Source organism: Erythrolamprus reginae, chromosome 2 (assembly GCF_031021105.1).
Source record: "Erythrolamprus reginae isolate rEryReg1 chromosome 2, rEryReg1.hap1, whole genome shotgun sequence".
NCBI lineage: Eukaryota > Metazoa > Chordata > Lepidosauria > Squamata > Dipsadidae > Erythrolamprus > Erythrolamprus reginae.
This window is the reverse complement of record NC_091951.1, coordinates 236142597-236163032: the sequence shown is the minus strand read 5'-3', so window position 1 is coordinate 236163032 and position 20436 is coordinate 236142597. Positions and strand designations below refer to the sequence as shown.

Here is a 20436-nt window from a genome sequence, read left to right as displayed (position 1 = left end):
GGTAGTATAATAGAAAAAACCACTTACTCTGATGTGTACACATATTCCATCTTTCCTTCCACCAACTCTAGTCAAGTAACTTTTGTAAAGTTTTGTAGCACTAAATGACAAAATTTGTTTGATCAAGTTTTGGGCAAAAGCAATGAGAAAGGACATCTTGCCTCCAACTCTTTTTTAAAACCACATTTTTTTTGTAAACTAAGCTACAGTTAGTTTATTTTTGGCTTAATGTGGTGTATGAACCTAAGTTCTATATTCTACAAACCATGGCTTAGCATTAGCAAAGAAAATTGTGCTCAAGTCCCAGTGAAATTAATAGATGCATGCTAATAAAGATTAGCTTGTGAAATATAGTATTAACTATAAGTAACCTAAAATTGTTTGTGTAAACCAATTTTGTATTCTAGTCATAAAATAATCCCCAGACATTTTGTTCTTTTTGTTGATAATACAACAAAGTGTATTAGTGTAAACTAGATAATACCTTTTGTCATAGGCAATATTTTCACCCAGGAAAGAGAACAGTGGTAAAATCTTTTTTTTTTACTACTGGTTCTGTGGGTGTGGCTTAGTGGGCATGGTGTGGCTTGGGCGAGGCTTGGTGGACGTGACAGAGGAAGGATATTGCAAAATCTCCATTCCCACCACACTCCAGGGGAAGGATATCGCAAAATCTCCATTCCCACCACACTCCAGGGGAAGGATATCGCAAAATCTCCATTCCCACCACACTCCAGGGGAAGGATATCACAAAATCTCCATTCCCACTGCACTCCAGGGGAAGGATATCACAAAATCTCCATTCTCATCCCACTCCAGGGGAAGGATATTGTAAAATCTCCTTTCCCACCCTACTCTGGAGCCAGCAGAGGTGGTATTTGCTGGTTCTCCGAGCAACGCAACATTTCTGCTACCGGTTCTTCGAACTACTCAAAGTTTCTGCCATCGGTTCTCCAGAACCTGTCAGAACCTGCTGGATTTCACCCAAAAAGAGAAGGGGTCACTATTGAACTGGCAGTTGTTGATGTCACCTGAAGAACTTTGAGGAAAGTAGAGTTGAAGCTGAAGATGCAAACCATATTAGATTGTAAACACCTTTGCCTGTTGAAGACTGCTGGTTTTAGAGAAGAAAAAAGATGACAGACCAAAATCAACCAAGCAATTTTAGCTGAAGATGTCTTAGTTTTAGGGGAACTTATAGTCTTGTAAAATAGAGTGTTTTGGAGGAGAGAGAGAGAGAGAGATTAGCCTGTATAATTAGCCTCTTATTTCTAAGTAGGAAGGAATAAAATGTAGAAATAGTAACATCTACATTTAGCTGATACACATGACAAGGTAGACTTTGCCAGAAGCAGGAATGACTAGTAAATAATACTTTATTAAGCAATGCTTTCCCAGTTGAAAATAACTCTAGCCTTAGGTTATTATTCCTATCTTTCTCCTTGCAGTTTATCAGTCAAGCAGGTGGAAGGAATGGAAACGGTAATATACATATCTAATATTGGCAAAGAAATGCTGATTAAAATCAAAGGTAGATACCTGTTTCACTTGCTTCGCTGTGTTGTTTAAAAAGAATTCACAAGAGGTATTTGGAATGCTATGTATCAGATTCTATGAACCCACAGAAACCCAAAGCATCAAATTCTCCAAACTGAAATACATTTTCATTTTTTAATATTTACTTGTGACAAAAAACACCAATTGATCATATATCATTTTGTAATTTATTGTTTTTATTGCATTAGAGTTATTTTATTTGTCCTTAATTAGACATTTTAAAAAATACTAAAATTCCATCAGTGTTCAATACTAAGAAAGGTGGAATATAATTGTACCGTGCTGCCTTTAGTATGCTACAATCCCATGCACGTCTACTTACTAGGAAATCCTGTTGTGCTTTGTGGAATTTATTGCAAAAAGGAGGTTGCATGCATTAATATGAAAATAAAACCCTTTGTTCAATGGAGAAGAAAATATAAAAATGGGTTTCAGAAGGACTTTTGGCTAGCTTTCTGATGGGTGTATGTTTTTATGGACATGGGTTGCAGGGCAAGAGATAAATCCAATGAATAATAATAATAATAATAATTTTACTGAACAATTATCAACTGTTAAATGGTGCACTTGATGTAACCGTTCTCTTGATTCTGCTTCACATGGAGAACTAATGTTAACAAATCTGAAACGGCATATCTGTATTTGCATGTGTGTAAATACATGAGCTCTTTTGATTTGGCAGAATATCCAATCATATTATTTTAGGAAGATCCAATAATGTTATTAAAAACAGCTATCAATATAATGCATTTCTGGAGAAGCAATGGGGAAAAAATAGGCTCCTAGATTACTTTGAGGTGTGATCTACAATCAGTGTAAAGCCACAATAAGTGCTTTCAGAATAATATCAGCTTCAGTTTCAGATAAGAAAGAATTGCTCTGAAAATCCTTGTCAGGGCTTTGACAGTTCCTTCAATTCCCCAAATTCTAAAGGTTCATGACCAGTTTATTTCATTTAGGTCAGAGGTGTCAAACTCACATTGTCACAGCAGCGTCACGTGATGTATCAGGACTTTTTTTCCCCTTCGCTAAAGCGGGCGTGGGCGTGGCCAGTGCATGACAAATCTGGCCCACAGGCCAAGGGTTTTTACAGCCCTAATTTAGGCTCATTTAAAAGATTTACTTCATTTAGGAAGGCATCTAAATGTCTTTTCAAGTATTTTGACAGTCGTAGGAGTTGTCATGTAAGTTGCTTTCTCACTAGATCTACACAACATCTTGATTACAACAGCATCCCCAAGCAAATACTGAACTGACATAGACTCTGCCCACATTGGATTGGACACAACAATGGTGGGACTCTCCCAGAAGACTATAGAATTCAGAAGCGGGGAAATGACCACATTAATTAAATGAAAAAATCATTTAAAATTTTGGAAAAATAAAATAAAATACTGCCTGGAATTGGAAACAAAATGGGTCTTGCCTGAAGTGATCTGAAATGTGCAGATTGGTATTCAAAGCATCAAAGCAGCTTCCAAAAAATAATAATAATTTTGTGCAGCCCAATAAAAATTGAGTTGCTGGATCAAGCCTAACCCATTTAGTCCAGCAATCTGTTTCTAATACTGGCCATGAAAGAAAATATCCCCTCCTATTTAGTCTCAGCATTAGACTTAAGCCCATTATGGCGAACCTATGGCACATGTGCTAGAAGTGCACACAGAGTCATCTCTCCAGGCACATGGATCCATTGCCTTTTGCTCTTCCAGGTTCTGGCACACTGGCCAGCTTGTTTTCTTGTGCATTGGCATGCCGGAATAATAATAATAATAATAATAATAATAATAATAATAATAATAATAATAATAATAATAATTTATTAGTATGCTGCCCCTCTCCACAGACTCGCAATAATAAAACAACGTACAATGTGACAAATCTAATGTTTAAAGGGAAAACACATGAAAACCCCAACATTTAAAAACCATGCAACACAAGCATACCATACATAAAACTAGATAAGCCTAGGGGAGATGTCTCAATTCCCCCTGCCTGGCGATATAGGTGGGTCTTAAGCAATTTACGAAAGACAAGGAAACCGGAAAAGCAGCCACCCATTGCGCAGGTGTGCTCCAGGAAGATGATCTTCCTGTTTACAGCATGTGCATCAACCACTTGACAGCCTGGTTTCTGGCATGCCTGTGCACTTTTGTCTCAGTGGTACCCAGTGGAGCCACAATCTGCCACCTGCCATACAAGCACCAATGAGCAACCTCGCCTGTGCTCGGAGTGTCAGGCTATACTTTCGGCCTGCAAGTCATGGCCAAGAGGAGGAGAAGGCGCCGCCACTGCCGTGTAAGGTAGGAGTGGCTGGCAGTGGGTTTGGGAGCCAGGCTCAGTGCGGAAAGCCAGCTTCCAGTGCCCAAGAGGGGTGGGCTGCGCCTGCTTAAGCCCAGACCAGAGCACCCCAAGGCAGGGGAGAAATGCTCCCAGTTCAGACATGCCTGCTGGGGGTTGGAGAACCAGTAGCAACAGCGGCGCAAGGCTTCACCCAGATGCTGCCATTGGGTTCCTTTATCCTCTGTGCATGCTCAAAGCATTCTGCGCATGCTCAGAGGGTAAAAGAACCAAATGACAGCATCCGGGTGGGTGAAGGCTCTCGCTGCCATTGCTATGGCTCTCCAACCACCAGCAGGCACGCCCGAACTGGGAGCATTTTAACCCTGGTCCAAGGATGGTGCGCCAGCATCAGCAGGTTAGGCAGCTCACTCTTCTGTAGTCCTGCTAGCTGGCTGGGTGGCTGGCTGCTGCTCGAAGCGCGAGGTTGGCAGGAGGAGTCGCTGCTGCTTCTGCAAATGCAGGGTATTCATGCCAGCAAAGTGTGGAGGGCATGCACAGTGGATGCATGTGCAGTGCAGGATGCATGCACGTGTTTGGGGGCTGCATGAACAGGGGGCAGATTACGGGTTCTGGCAGGTGGAAGTGCTGCTGTGTGCATGTACTTTTGGCACACGGTGACAAAACGGTTCGCCATCACTGACTTAGACTGTCTCTAAATATGATTAGCTATTATAACTAGAAACATAGAAGACTGACGGCAGAAAAAGACCTCCTGGTCCATCTAGTCTGCCCTTATACTATGTCCTGTATTTTATCTTAGGATGGATATATGTTTATCCCAGGCATGCTTAAATTCAGTTACTGTGGATTTACCAACCACGTCTGCTGGAAGTTTGTTCCAAGGATCTACTACTCTAACTGTTATTGATATTCTAATGATAAGTTGAAATTTAATCTATAATTCTAATAAGAATTTTGTGGTGGTTTTTTTAAAAAAAAAGCCATCCCAGTCCTCATTCTCATTAATGCCAAATCACAATAATGCTATCCACATGCTACATCTGAATGAGGTAGGTCAATGGAATTTTATCAAAATATACAAACCGTCGCTACGCTTGTTTAGCAACTATTGTTCCAAGGATCTACTAAGAGTAGTAGATCCTTGGAACAAACTTCCAGCAGATGTGATAGATAAATCCACAGTAACTGAATTTAAACATGCCTGGGATAAACATATATCCATCCTAAGATAAAATACAGAAAATAGTATAAGGGCAGACTAGATGGACCATGAGGTCTTTTTCTGCCGTCAGACTTCTATGTTTCTATGTTTCTATGTTTCTATTGTGTTCTTCTATTAATGCAAAGAATTGTTGTCATTGCTCACTATATTCTTTCCCAAATGGGTTTACAATCAATTTTATTTTATCTCTCGTCTCCATTTCCAGCTTCACCTCTGTCTGTTTTCAATGATACCTTCACCCCAGCTACAGCCATCCTTCCCCACTATCCTCCTGTAACAATTGCAACTGTTTAATCATCAACCAGCAGGCTCTGTCTATTTTCTGATATAATAAGCTTTGGAGATGGTTACCAGGTGAGCAAATAGGAAAAGGAAAGCTTTTGTCAATAGTCATTGCCCCAATCCTTATTTTTTATCTCTGATCTATTTACCCGTTTCTTTAACTTAGTCCGAGTTAATGAAGATTTGTGCAACAGTTCCCAGTGTCCAAAGGCAAGAGATCCCTGAGTTATTTATTGATACTATACCAGGAAAAGGGAAGATTTTATAAATCTCCTAAAATCTAAATTCAAATTTTGAGAAATTTCAGAAGGAATAAAATTTTCACCTACCCTAATTGATAAGATCATTAATGGCCTTCCTCAATTGAAAATCATATTCGCTGTTCCATACATCCTGTAATTGCCTCATGTATTATAATAAATTAGGAAAAGCACAATTTATTTTAAAATTATTTTTCCTATATCACAATCCTACAAAATTATATACTACTGTATAAGGAAATAATGCAGACAGATTATTGTTTATCAGCATGCACATTTGTAGAATCAAGCCACACATCAAATTAAAATGGTACTTGTTTTTTTCAACCGAAAATTGTATTTTTATTTTTTAATCCAACTGTTTACCCTTATATGATATATTTCAGCAATTGTATCTTCCATATTTTGAAACATTATTTGAGGCCTTAAAAAACAAGTCAGTTTATTATTTTTTATGCAAGATTAGGATTTTAAATTATGAAAATATTCCAATTCCTCTTCAACTTTCATCATTCTACCTCAAAACCTTTTCCATTTTTACAATATTCCCTCTGCATATAAACTTTAGGGGGTAACTTTAGTGCAGAAGTAGGAAGCTTGCTTCTAAATACAAAGAGCAGTTAGCATTACTATAGAGAGCTACAGAAACAGAAAGCATAGTACAAGTATTGCTGTTAATACCGGTAGTAATGTATTAGTGAGAAGATCTGCATGTTGTATACCGACTGTGCAGAAAATGCATTGGTCAAAATAGTCAAGTTATGTTTTGCCTAACTTGAGTACCTGACAGATTGCTTTCAAAGGTTCTGCATACCTGACACTAGTGCCCGATTCAATATCATTGTCCTAATTCCTTAAATATAAGCGGCATCTGAAAATGTTATTTTTCTCTGCTGGCAATAAGATCTGATATAGAATTATGGTCAGTGTTATACTAAGATACAGTCTACTCTACAACCAGAGAACACACTCCATAATTGGGGAAACTGACCTGTTTCATACCTGAAAAAGTATGAGTCAGGTGTTTGGTATCCTAAGAAATTACCTGAAAAATGATTGCCTGGGGTTGCACCAAGTATTGTCTCATCAGCATGGAGCACCACTGCCATAGCATGGGGGAGAAAAAAAACAGAAATATCAGGAGAATAGTTTATTTGCTGTGTTAAGAGTGCAGAGAACTTTTAAAAAATGCTTTTAAATTCTATTATTGGAGGCACTCTTTTTTTCTGCAATTCCTGCTAAATTCTACATGGTAGCAGGACACTGACATGTAGTTAAGGACTTTATGATGATCTAAGGGAGAAGTGCATGCTTGGCTCTCTAAAGGTATCAGCCATGTGATTTGCCAGGTACTTAATTGTACTACTAGGCAAGGAAAAAAATAACAGGTTTACCAAGTCTTTGGTAGACTACTACACTTGGTTAAAAATAGGTCATAGTTTGGCTTAGTGAAGCTCAGTTAATGCAAGCCAAGTTTTTATTTTAAAAAGTCCAAATTTATAAAATGGGGGTAATAGTAAGAAAAAAAATGAGATGTTGAAGGCATAATTAGGTAGCAAAGTGCTCTTTGGATGCAGCCCTGATCTGTTATTCCTCCAATTAAAAAGTTTTCACATAGAAAAATTAGCAAGACCTCAACAGCAAGCTAAGATCAGTATATCCTCTATAACCTTCATTATGTATTTTACTATGTGTATACCCACTAAACCCCTCATTGTGTATTGGACAAAATCAATCAATCAATAAATAATAATAAAATAAGATGCTTGAGAGTGACTGCCAGCCATTAAAGAGCCGGGGTGGTGCAGTGGTTAGAGTGCAGCACTGCAGGCTACTTCAGCTAACAGCTAGCTGTAGTTCAGCAGTTCAAATCTCATCACCGGCTCAAGGTTGACTCAGCCTTCTTTTGAGGTGGGTAAAATGAGGACGCGGATTGTTGAGGGCAATATGCTGATTCTGTAAACCGCTTAGAGAGGGCTGTAAACGCACTATGAAGTGGTATATAAGTCTAAATGCTAATGCTATTAACATTATGAGCCGGGGTGGCACAGCAGGTAGAGTGCTGTACTGCAGGCCACTGAAGCTGACTTGTAGATCTGAAGGTCAGCGGTTCAAATCTCATCACCGGCTCAAGGTTGACTCAGCCTTCCATCCATCCGAGATGGGTAAAATGAGGACCCGGATTGTGGGGGCAATAGCCTAGCTCTGTTAAAAAAGTGCTATTGCTAACATGTTGTAAGCCGCCCTAAGTCTAAGGAGAAGGGCGGCATAAAAATTGAATAAATAAATAAGTAAATTATACTAGGTGTGCTACGTAGACAGAGATCCAACTAAGGGTTATAACTCAGACTTGTACCTTTTTAAACTGGTGGGGCAGTTTACAAATCATTCCTGCATACCATGTGATTTACAAAGGTATAATCCATCAGTCAGGTACGGTGGCCTACCAGATGCCGGATAACTTAATCTTTGTATCTACTGTAAAACAAGCAGCAAAAATAGGAGATAAATCAACTCCCTGTAGGGAAGTGGGTTGATGAGTGCATTTTTTGGTTGATTACAATATTTGCACAATGGTTTAGATTCAGAAAGTTGATCAAGGATCTGCTCTGCTTCATAAGCTTCCCTCTGTTCAGCCACCTTCACATAATCATATTTCTATAGATTGTGGCAACAAAATGAAAATGGAGGTTTCACAGAAAAGTTATTTATTTCAGCAAATCAAAACACTATTAGGTTGTGCTGATTCAGGTGAATAATAGATGTAGGGAATTTTAGCTAAAATAATGAACTCTGGGAGAAGTGCAATTATCTCCCACTCTCCTGATTCTGAACAAAGTGTTCTCAACCTTCCACACCCTATGATATATTTCTTTATTTTTAAAACAATCTCATGCTTTCTATAAGTTGGACAGAGCTTAGAGGAGTGCTTCTCAATTTCAGCAATTTCTACTCTAAGAAGTCCCTAATCAGTTGGTCTGGGGAATTTTGGGAATTGTAGTTCACACCTCTTAAAAGTTGCTATGATTGAAAAACACTACCTTAAAAAAGTCTTTTGCAATTAAAGTAACATAATAGGCTCATAAATAAATACATATATAAATCTATCTCTGATGTTTCCGGTAAACAGGTCCTATCATAGGAACTAAAGCCCATCATATCTTATAATGTAATTATTTATTGTTATTTTGCTCTCAGTGTTTAATAATAAATGTAAAGGAGCCAACCAATTTTAAGCATACAATCAAAGAAAGCACAGAGATATAAGCACTAAGCATAAATCAGCCTAAAAATAAAACAAAAAGTAAGCACATTTAACTTCCATATACCAACACAGCATGAACTGAAGTTATCCAACAGTGAATCATAACTACAGACACTGAATCAATTGAACTCACATTCATTTATAATTGAGTCATATATTGTTTTATAGCTCTTAAAGTAGAGACAGAAAAAGACATGGAAAAATGCAAAAATAAAAATGCATACGTTATGTACATTAAAAAAGAAAGAAAGAAAAAGAAGGGAAGAGAAAGGAAAGGGGGAAGGGAAGGGGCGGGGAGGAAAGAAGGAAAGGAAAGACATATTTAAGTCTATTATTCTTGCATTATTACTCATTCACTAATACACCTAATGCATTCAACTAGTACAAAATGTTGACTTTGGATCTGACTTTTGGGATTTTTAAACTATTAAAAGCAATGGGGGGAGAAGAAAGAATATCTTTCCAGTTCAATTACAACATAGGCAAAATAATACAGCTCGTCATAAATAATAGCTACAAGGGTCCCTGAAATATTACTTGTAAGTACTTTATGATTTAGGAAAATAAAATGCTGTGTAAATATGCAACCCTTATTATCTGAAGCACAATAAAACCCACTGAAAACCTAGGCCAGACTAGAAGGCTTAAAATATATTTATTTTCTCCTATTCTTGAACACACGCTGAAATGTATAAGCCTACTTCAGAGAAATACTAGTACTCAGTTGAGGAAACATAGAAACATAGAAGTCTGACGGCAGAAAAAGACCTCATGGTCCATCTAGTCTGCCCTTATACTATTTTCTGTATTTTATCTTAGGATGGATATATGTTTATCCCAGGCATGTTTAAATTCAGTTACTGTGGATTTATCTACCACGTCTGCTGGAAGTTTGTTCCAAGGATCTACTACTCTTTCAGTAAAATAATATTTTCTCATGTTGCTTTTGATCTTTCCCCCAACTAACTTCAGATTGTGTCCCCTTGTTCTTGTGTTCACTTTCCTATTAAAAACACTTCCCTCCTGAACCTTATTTAACCCTTTAATATATTTAAATGTTTCGATCATGTCCCCCCTTTTCAGGGGAAAGAACGCCACACTTTCAGTGACACCACACTGCTATAAGAATGCTGGACTTCTTAAAATTGAACCTTTAATAAAGGGATCTCATTAACTCTCGAGTACCTTCATGGCATTTTTTTCTCACAGTGGCACCTCTATTTCTTTTCTTCTTCTTTTTAAATTACAAGCCATTTCTAAATAAGAGAATTGCAATCTTCTGTTTTGAAACCAGTTCTGAAAGTTAGAAAATTGTGGGAAGATGGATATAAAACATTTTAATCAAAAGCTATTCCACCATCTATAACAGTGATGATGAACCTATGGCAGGCATACCACAGATTCCACGTGGAGCCATATTGGAGGGTGATGTGTTTGGGCCTGGGCCAGCCGTTGCTCCCACAGATGGGAGAGACGCGGCACACACTGAATGTGAAAGCCTGGCTGACAGCCAGGAAGATGTGGCAGACAGCCAGGAAGACGTGGCAGACAGCCAGGAGGACGAGGCCACTGGTACGCAGGATTCAGCAGATAGCCCAGGGGATTTGGCATACAGTCCCTCAGACAGTCTTTCGTCTCTGGATTCTTCTGCAGATCAATATATTGATCTGTGTAGCAGAAGAGCTATGCAGAGAAGGGATCGGCTGAAGGAGTATTACAAGTCATCATAGTAGCACCTGGACTGGGTGTGGTTCTTATACTGAGGGCTGGGTGTGGTTTCCTTAATGAGGGATAAAGGGATAAAAGGGAACAGAGGCCCAAGGCAAACTGTGGCTGTTTATCTGTGTTATTTTGTGGTTCCTGCTCTGAAGTTTCTGTTCCGTGCCGTTGGAGTTTTCATCCCAGCTTTTTCAGGCAAGTGGGAGGTGAAAATTCTGGGACTTGCTGTTTGCTTCAAAGATTCAAAAGGACTCCTGAAACGTCTTTGCTCATTCCAGGTTGTCTTTGTTTGTTTTTTCCTGTGTTTTTGTATGCGGCTGAAGTAAGCCTTGCACTATCATTGTTTTTGGACACTAAGAACTGTTTTGAGTAACTCTTTTTTGTTTATTTAATACAAGTTTACTGATTAGCAGAGCATGTGTGTGTTTGATTTCTTTTCCTTGGACTATTATGCATTGCCTGAGCCAGTCAGGCAGAACAGAGGGCACGTGAGGCATTGCCCTATGTCAGCTCCAGTGCGCATGTACACACTGGCCAGCTCATTTTTTGCCTTGGGGAAGGCCGTTTCGCCCTCTGGAGGCTTCAGGAAAGCTTCCCTGAAGCCCCAGAGTGCAAGAAGTGGCCCAAAAGGCAAACCAGAATTTTGGAAAAACAGACTTCCGGTTTGTCCATTGTGCTGTTTTTCACACTCCAGGGCTTCAGGAAGCTTCCCTGAAGCTTCTGGAATACAAAAACAGCACAACAGGCAAGCTGGAAGTCCATATTTCTGAACTTCCGGTTTGCCCATTGGTCTGTTTTTTCAGCTTCAGTGAGGCCTGTGTACATTTGTGGGGGGAGGGAATGGGTGTAGGGATGTGCGTGTGCACTCTCACACCCATTCCTTTTTGCCACACAAACCAAAAAAGGTTTGCCATCACTGATCTATAAGATATACATACACTTTCCAGTTTGAGGATAAATTTTATTTATTAATCTTATTTATTTATTTATTAATCTAATTTATATGTCGCCCAACTCATGAAGGACTTTAATATGCATATGTGGCTTTGTTATGGTATGGACTATCATCCAAACAAGGACTTGTTTTCACAAATTGCAGCTGTATGTTCAATGTCTCTTTCCCAGATGAAGATGGGAGTATCATCTTTGAAGAGTCCCAGGGAGAAAATCCAGAGTAACACCAATCATCAGCTCTGGGGAATACATAAGACATTATCTTATGAATTACTATTATTCCTGTTTTTTTCTTAATCTAGGGGCTAGTGATGGGCGAACCCAACATGTTTATTTTTACGTGAAAGGACCGCCCTTTGCTTGCAGCGCCGCTGCGGTGTCCTTTTTCGTAAAAATAACAATGTTTATTTTTATGTGAAGACCTCCCTTTGAAGGAGCTGGGGAATTCCTCCCACGAAGAGATTCCAGGGGCGGAATCCAGGAAGTGATCACCTTGCTGTCCTTAGCAACCTGCCGGTGACGTCAAAGCTCCAAACGCCGAACACGACCCTGAAGTTTGCCCAAAGTTTCAAAACATTTCGGGTTCGGGTTCGGCATACCGAACACCGCAAAATTCGGTACGGACCCGAATTGTGTGAGTTCGGTTCGCCCATCACTACTAGGAGCTATATACCCTAGCTGTTTTACATACAGTGAAAAGCAAGTGTTTTTGGTGCTCATAGTCAAATTGTAGGTTTGGACATTCTTTTGTTAGAAACATAGACGCATAGAAGATTGACGGCAGAAAAAGACCTCATGGTCCATCTAGTCTGCCCTTATACTATTTTCTGTATTTTATCTTAGGATGGATATATGTTTATCCCAGGCATGTTTAAATTCAGTTACTGTGAAATTTACCAACTACATCTGTTGGAAGTTTGTTCCAAGCATCTACTACTCTTTCAGTAAAATAATATTTTCTCACGTTACTTCTAATCTTGTTGATTCAGTAGCGCTTTTTATTTTCTTCTGAAGCCTCAAGAGATTATTGTTTTATTAGGCCAATAATTTGCCAGGTGAAGATGATTCCCCAGGTAAGCTAACACCCTAATTCTTCTTGGCTCATGTCGTTCTGTCTACTTTCAACTACAATGGGCTCCTCTAAGCAGATGTCTGATAATTGACACTTACAACAAAACATGCAAAGGCTATTTTAAAAATCTCTGAATACTTATAGCTTACATTTTCAATTGTGAGAAATACTGTTAAGAAATGGAAGATGCATGGAATTGGGTCCATCAAAGAAAAACTCTGCCTGAACTCTTTTAGAACTAGCCAGGTCTACAAAATCGAACTCACGATTCAGTGTGAAGGGATAACTAAAATGTTTGGCTAAATAACAACCAACATAGCATTTGGCCATAAACATGATCTAAGTATTGCCCACAAGATCATATGCTGCAATGTCCTGCCTGTCAAAGACTACTTCAGCTTCAACCACAACAACACAAGAGCACGCAACAGATTCAAGCTTAATATTAACTGCTCCAAACTTGACTGTAAAAAATATGACTTTAGTAATCGGGTTGTTGAAGCGTGGAACTCCTTACTGGACTCTATAGTATCATCCCCTAACCCCCAACATATTACCCTTAGACTATACACGGTTGACCTCTCTAGATTCCTAAGGGGTCAGTAAGGGGCGTACATAAATGCACTAGAGTGCCTTCCGTCCCCTGTCCTATAGTCTCTCCTATATCTCCTATTTCTTATCTACTATATCCTCTATAACCTTCATTGTGTATTATTGTGTATTGGACAAACTAACTAGATAGATAGATAGATAGATAGATAGATAGATAGATAGAGAGAGAGAGAGAGAGAGAGAGAGAGAGAGAGAGAGAGAGAGAGAGAGAGAGAGAGAGAGAGAGAGAGAGAGAGAGAGAGATAGATAGATAGATAGATAGTCTGCTGGATCAGGTTGCTCATACAATAGTAATCTGCCTGGAAGAGTGGTCATAAGGAAATATTTTCTCCAACCATATCACAAAAGCAAAATTTAAAATAGTTTAAATATGGAAAAGAAAATCTTGAAATGCTTTGGAACAAAATGATCTGACTGATGAAATCAAACTTGAATTATTCAGTCACACATGCAGTTAAAGGGTAAAAGCGTTGGAAGAAAAGCTCTTCTTGCTAACTATTAAACATGGAAATGGCTCTACTGTGTTTTCGATTGTGTGGCAGCAAGTGTCTCTAGATATATTATATGGGTGAAAGAAAAAAAATGGATTCAATTAAACACCAACATTTCCTGGAAGTTAATGTTCCATAGTCAGTGGGAAAAAATGAAGCTGAAAAACATTTCAGTTTCTCCATTGCAAGACCAAAATCTGAAACATGCATATCTCTAAACAAACCATGAAGCATCTACCAAAAAAAGGATTAAAAAATCTGAATATTTGCAAATTTGAATACGGTGTTCCCTCGATTTTCGCGGGTTCGAACTTCGCGAATAGCCTATACCACGGTTTTTCAAAAAATATTAATTAAAAAATACTTCGCGGCTTTTTTCCTATACCATGGTTTTTCCCACCCGATGACGTCATATGTCATCGCCAAACTAATAATTTTTGCAAATAAATAACAAAAAATAATAATTATTGTTAATAAATAATTATGTTTATAAATATCAGGATCACTAAGTGTCTTATTCAATGGTGACTACCAGTAATAATGGTGAGTAAATGGTTGTTAAGGGAATGGGAAATGGTAATTTAGGGGTTTAAAGTGTTAAGGGAAGACTTGTGATACTGTCCATAGCCAAAAATGGTGTATTTACTTCCGCATCTCTACTTCGCGGAAATTCGACTTTCGCGGGCGGTCTCGGAACGCATCCCCCGCGGAAATCGAGGGAGCACTGTATTATTGAAAAATCTGTAGGAGACTTCAAATATACATGCAAGAAGATCTATCAAAGTTTCTGAGCAATAAAAACTCTACAAGGAGAGTAGAAAGTACTGGAAGCTGTTATTAAAGAATAAAAGGGTGTGCAAACATCTGCATATTCACCCCATTGTTACAATTATCTATAAATAGTAAGTATTCAGTTCAATTTACAGAAAGATATTATGCATACCTCTGTATCATGCAGAGATTGTGCCAACTTCAATTCACTTACAGGTTCACTGAAATGTAGAGTTTGACCAATGGCACCTAAATGTTTGCATGTAGCTATTCATATATGTAAAATATACAAATGTCCTCTGTACTTCAGGGCAATAAATTCTGGATTAAAATTCTTTGGGATGCTTAATCGTATAAGCAGTGTTCTAACAAATGTGACTTATATCAGCCTTGGGTTCTAAATCCCTTCACTACCGGTTCGTGCAATGCTTTTGCACATGCACAGAAGCAACTGGGATGGGTGGGCAGAGCTCCTGCCACCGCTACTACCAGTTTGTAGAACCATGCCATACCAGTAGCAACCCACCGCTGCTAATATATAGGTAGAGTCCCATTGCAGAGTCTTTAGCATGACAATTATTCCTCTAATTAGACACATCATTTGCAGTAGAAGCATAAATTAGGAAAAATAAATAGTAGGAAGGTTTCTTAGGTCATTTTATAGTAACTTATGTCTACATTAAACAGAGGTTGATTTTGGCCTCAGATGCATGGGTCAAATAATATTGTCAACAACATACAGTCTAAGCTTTCATTTGAAACAAACTTCTGACCCTGGAGATAAGTTAAGAGGTTAGCTACCCTAGGAATGTATTCTCTATTGCAGTGATTTTCAACCTTTTTTGAGACGCGGCACATTTTTTACATTTACAAAATCCTGGGGCATACCACCAACCAAAATGCCACTCTAAGACACTCTCCTCTCTTTTTCCATCCCTGTCTCCTTCCCCACCCACCCCCTGTGTGTGTTTGTGTATACACACTCTTGAACCATTTCCAAAAACAGGTGAGGGCTAGGTTTTTTTCCTCTCTTATTCTTTGGGTGCTTTTTATCATATGTTTTAAATCAAGAGTCACTTCTCTCTCTCTTTTGTTTCTCTCTCTTTCCTCTCATTCTCTGCCTCAATCATTTTCTCATTTCTCTTTTTTTCTCCCCTTTTTTCTCTCATTTATCTCTCTCTCCCTTCCTCTCCTTTTCTCTCTCTCTCTTGCTTTCTCTCTCTCTTTCTCTCTCCCCCTCTCTTTTTCTCTCTTCCTCTCTCTCTCTCTCTCTCTCTTGCTATCTCTCTCTTTCTCTCTTGTATACCATGCCGCCCACAGCAGCATCAGGTAGTAGCCGTGGGGCGGTGGCAGGGCGGTCGGCTGCGAGCAGGAGCTCCAGGGCGGAGGCACCAATGGCAGCGGCTGGACATGTTGCTGGACGCCGTACATGCTGGCGCTTCGCTGGGCATGGACGCAGGGCTGGCACCTCCATCCCATCCCAATGGGCCAGCATGTACGGCGTCCAGCTATACATCCAGCCGCCGCCATTGGTGCTCCGCCCTGGAGTTCCCGCTTGCAGCCGACCGCTCTGCTGCCACCCTGTGGCTACTGCCTGGTGCCGCTGTTGCCAGCGCACTCCCACTCCCACTGCCGGTGCCCTCCCATTGGGCCCCAAAACTCACCTGCCGTCGCCACCAGGAAAGCTCCAGCCAGGCGGGGCGCTGCAGCTGCCAGAAAACTTGGAAGGGGCGAAGAAGGAAGCTCAGCTTCTGGTCTCACAACTTTTTGCTCTTCGCACCCTCAGCAAAAAGTTGCAAGACCGGAGCCTGAGCTTCCTTCTTCGCGGCACACCTGATCATGTCTCGTGGCACACTGGTTGAAAAACACTGCTCTATTGCTTATAAATTGATTTTCATGATATTTTCGGCCTCCAGATGACTAAAAATAGACTCTAGATTAAGGGCAGTTGACTATTTCTCCATGTTTACAATAACTCATCCATTTGAACATGAACATAAGTGGTTATCCATTTGAACATGAACATAACTCAGTCCCCTGGGAGAGGGGCGGCATACAAATCTAATAAATAAATGATAAATAAATAACTGGTTATCTGTCATTTAGTATTAGTAAAAATATAAAAGGAAATGCAACATATGATTAAGCTATGCCAGGTGTTATATTTGTGATTTATTTATTTGCTGAATCATGTGATGTATATTCCAGCTGCTGAAGTTATTGTCATGGAATCATCACAAAACATTCATTATTGCATGGATTACATATAATTAATTTCTTAATTCAAATGTTATAAAACAAAAGAAAAAAATATATTTTAATGAAATAAATATTGCTACCAAGATAATATCAAACTTAATTTTAGTGGGGGGAGATTGTCTTACTCAAAATTAATGCAGATCCAGGTATCAGAAGTGGTTCCCAAATTCCCTAGCCCATTTTCTTCTGCAAAGAAGAAAAAATTAGGATGGGGGCTCCCTTTTCATGCTAGTTGTGGTATGAGGAACCGAAGAAGATTCCCTAAAATAGGGGAGGAGCCTATTTCATAAATACACGTATTTATATTTATATATATTTTCCCTCAAAATACATTTCTAAAACTCTCTTTCCTTAAAAATATTTTTTAAAACCTATTCTAAAATTGGTTTTAAACTGAACTACATTAGGACATTCAGGAGGTGGAAAGACTGCTTGTTTGTTTATTTGTTTATTTGTTTAATATGCTGCCCAGAGTCCCTAGGGAGTTGGCCGGCATAACAATCAAATAAATGAATAAATAAATCTCATTCTGCAAAGCAACTAAATAACTAAGTCCCAGTCTATGCTGGTCAGGAAAGCATGAATCAGTGCAGTTCATTTGGGGATGCACAAAGTTAAAATTTCTCCATCATCATCATCATCATCATTATTATTATTATTATTATTATTATTTATTAGATTTGTATGCCACCCCTCTCCGTTGGTCTAAAATACCTTTTCATATCCACTCTCTTTTCTGCGAATCCTACTAAAAAATTATTTCGAAACAATGCCTGCTATGAGATATGTCCACTTTTAAAGGCATCCAGTCAAAAATTATTTATTTATTTATTTTATTTATTTATTAGATTTGTAAGCCGCCCCTCTCCGTAGACTCGGGGCGGCTCACAGCAATAATAAACAATATATAACAAATCTAATAATTTAAAAGGAACACTAAAAGCCCCATTATTAAAAGCAAACATACACACAAGCATACCATACATAAACTGTATAGGCCCGGGGGAGATGTTTCAATTCCCCCATACCTGACGGCAAATGTTTTCTAAATGCCCAAATTTAAAAACTTCAGATTTTTTTTAAGCCATACACGACCTCCTTATATAAGGCATGTGAATTACCTGGGGGGCTTTCTTGCATAAGCATTCATGGGCAATCTCATATTAGCCAAATGCACTAGGAAAATGTAAGGGTTATATTAGCAATCAGAGCTTTCCACAAAAGCTCTGCTGTCAGGCCACAAAAGACAGGGGGAGAAATTGTAACATTTGACATGGTTCACAGATTTAATCCAAAGCAGCTCTAATTAATCTCCCCAGCTTCACGGGGGGGAAAAAAACCCCTGTGCCATGTACAGCTGCATGGCATTGGTGCTCTCCTGTCTTAAATTTTATAGGAATTGAAATTTCATTACCAGAACCTCCCTTTTGCCTCCCCAGTTCTGAACTGGCAAGAATCTGATGGACCATTTATCAAAACTGAGTCCTCCCCTCACCCCTGTCTTCATCTATCTATCATTTGCATCACATTTTCAATTCCACCTTGCGCTATCAATGACACAAATTTTTCTTTGGGGGTAAATCCTATTTACACAGCCAATTATGGCAGGGTTCCAAACCCCTTTGTTTTACATAACACTGGCCAATTGGCTTTTAAAACAGCAGGAGTTCTGCCTAAAAGTTCAAATAATCTCCCGTTATTCTGACATTGCTAAAACAAAGTACTCCTGAAATCTTTCTCCTATAAAAGATTTCTTTTTAAAACAAAATTAGCAGCTGTATTTCATTTGCACCCAAATCCAATTAGAATCGTGGCACTCCCTAGAGATTTTCCTTTTAAAGAGTGGGAATTATTTAGTGCACCCTGCCATGAACACATTTTACTCCAATATCTCTGAATAACTGACCTGTTTTTGACCTAAACCTTCTATTATTTGCATGCTGGAAGCTGCGTTTCCTGCTAAAATCTGTGCCTCTACTACAGCCACTCAGGAGCATTTATAAAGAGACCTCCACGTCCAATCTAAAGGCCTAGAATTTACCTGTTGTTGTTGGGTTTTTTTCTTTTATACATATAAATAGCTGCATTTCCATTCTCTCTTTGTTTCTCATTTTCATTTTCTTCTAATATCTGCATGTAAATGTCTGAAAATAGCATCTGTAATTGAGGATTATGAAGTATAGCCAGCTCCTGACAGGCTGCTAAGGAAGATGGATTATCCTCATTTTTCTGTAAATTTTGTCAATTTTGGAATTCATAAGCTATCAACACTGATCAAAATGTGACCACGCAGCTGTGTCAAAAAAAAAGAAAGGAGCAATGACGATGTAGCTCCCTTGTTTGCAGACGAGATTGGGTCACTACACCGTCCTCTCACCCTCCTTCCTTTTGCCCATTCCTTCAGAGCAGAGAAAAGGGGGGGGGGAGCGAAACACAACCACTATCTGATGGCCAGTTATAGCTACAGGCATTTTCAACCACAGCCTGCTCCCACCGTCCCCAAAAATGTTTACATAAACAAATTGAACGTACACAAATTCTCTAGTGAGCTGATTCAAATCACGAAGTCTAATTTATGGCACGTTCCCCCTTCTTTATTTATCCCTAAGTAGGGAACACGATTTTCATTCAGGAGGTTTGTTATGTTCCACTCCTACTAGACAATCACAGCACACTTGAGGCAATTGTTTAGCTTCTTCCTCTCAATTTTCCCATTACTGGGAGTAAGTACTGTTGGGACTCTTTAATAGCCTGACTGCAGCCCATATCAATAACAGATGAGGTTTAATCGTCCAACACAAAAATTATTTAGGCTTGGTAAGGACATTCAATGTCATTTGCATAATGGCATTTCTACCCTGTGCACCTAACCCATCGTGCATAAACAAGGCCCCAGGAACCATAAATAATAATAAATCACAATGTCCACGCGCCTCTTGCTGTAATAGGAGCCACTCTTTGTAGAAATTATTTCGGTAGAAAATGGGCACTGTAATTTTAAAGAGATGTGGTGGGACACGGATCCATAAATTACATACCCTCTTGCACTCTTTCCGGGTTTCTTTCTCATACGCACCCTCACATCTAGCCATACAGAAACACATACACAAACATATACATATGTTTCTTTAGAAGTTTTCTCAGAATTCAGTTTAATTGTTCTTTAAAATTGGCCTTGTTAATCTTTTTCTGTAAAACAATAGCAATGAATATGACAAAAGAAGGTCTCGTGGCACTAAAAAAAAAATAGATATATGAATATTAATTTTCACACACTATGGTCTGTTTCCTTAGACAGACCTAAATTTGATGGGCTTCTAGTTAATATACTTGTGACCTCAACGTTCACTGATTGTGCTATCAAATGAATGTTCAGAGTCCCAGTTAAATATTCTTTGCATATAGTATATGTGTGTTTATGTGCATGTAAGTTGTAGAAATGAAATGTGCAATATTAAACAGTATTAGCTGTTCAATTGATTCTAAGTATGAGTACTTGAGGTAATAGTGAAATATCCAACTATCTATTAATGGGAAATGCACACTTTTAATAAGCGATTGGATTAAAAAAAATTCAAAACAAATTTTATTTATTTATTTATTGGATTTGTATGCCACCCCTCTCCGGAGACTCGGGACGGCTAACAGCAATAATAAGACAGCGTACA

General features: G+C 38.8%; 1 protein-coding gene across 2 annotated transcripts in view; it reads right to left on the bottom strand.

Moving 5' to 3' along the window:
• The window catches only part of PAX5 (paired box 5), a 308938-nt gene that overhangs the window by 163878 nt on the left and 124624 nt on the right, over positions 1-20436 (bottom strand). The window contains exon 7 of one of the 2 annotated variants that reach the window (XM_070742266.1): positions 6671-6727. The exons of the other annotated variant lie outside the window; for it this stretch is intronic. Within the exon in view, the coding sequence (XP_070598367.1) occupies positions 6671-6727 (57 nt within the window). The remainder of the gene's footprint in view (positions 1-6670; positions 6728-20436) is intronic. 2 annotated transcript variants of the gene reach the window in all.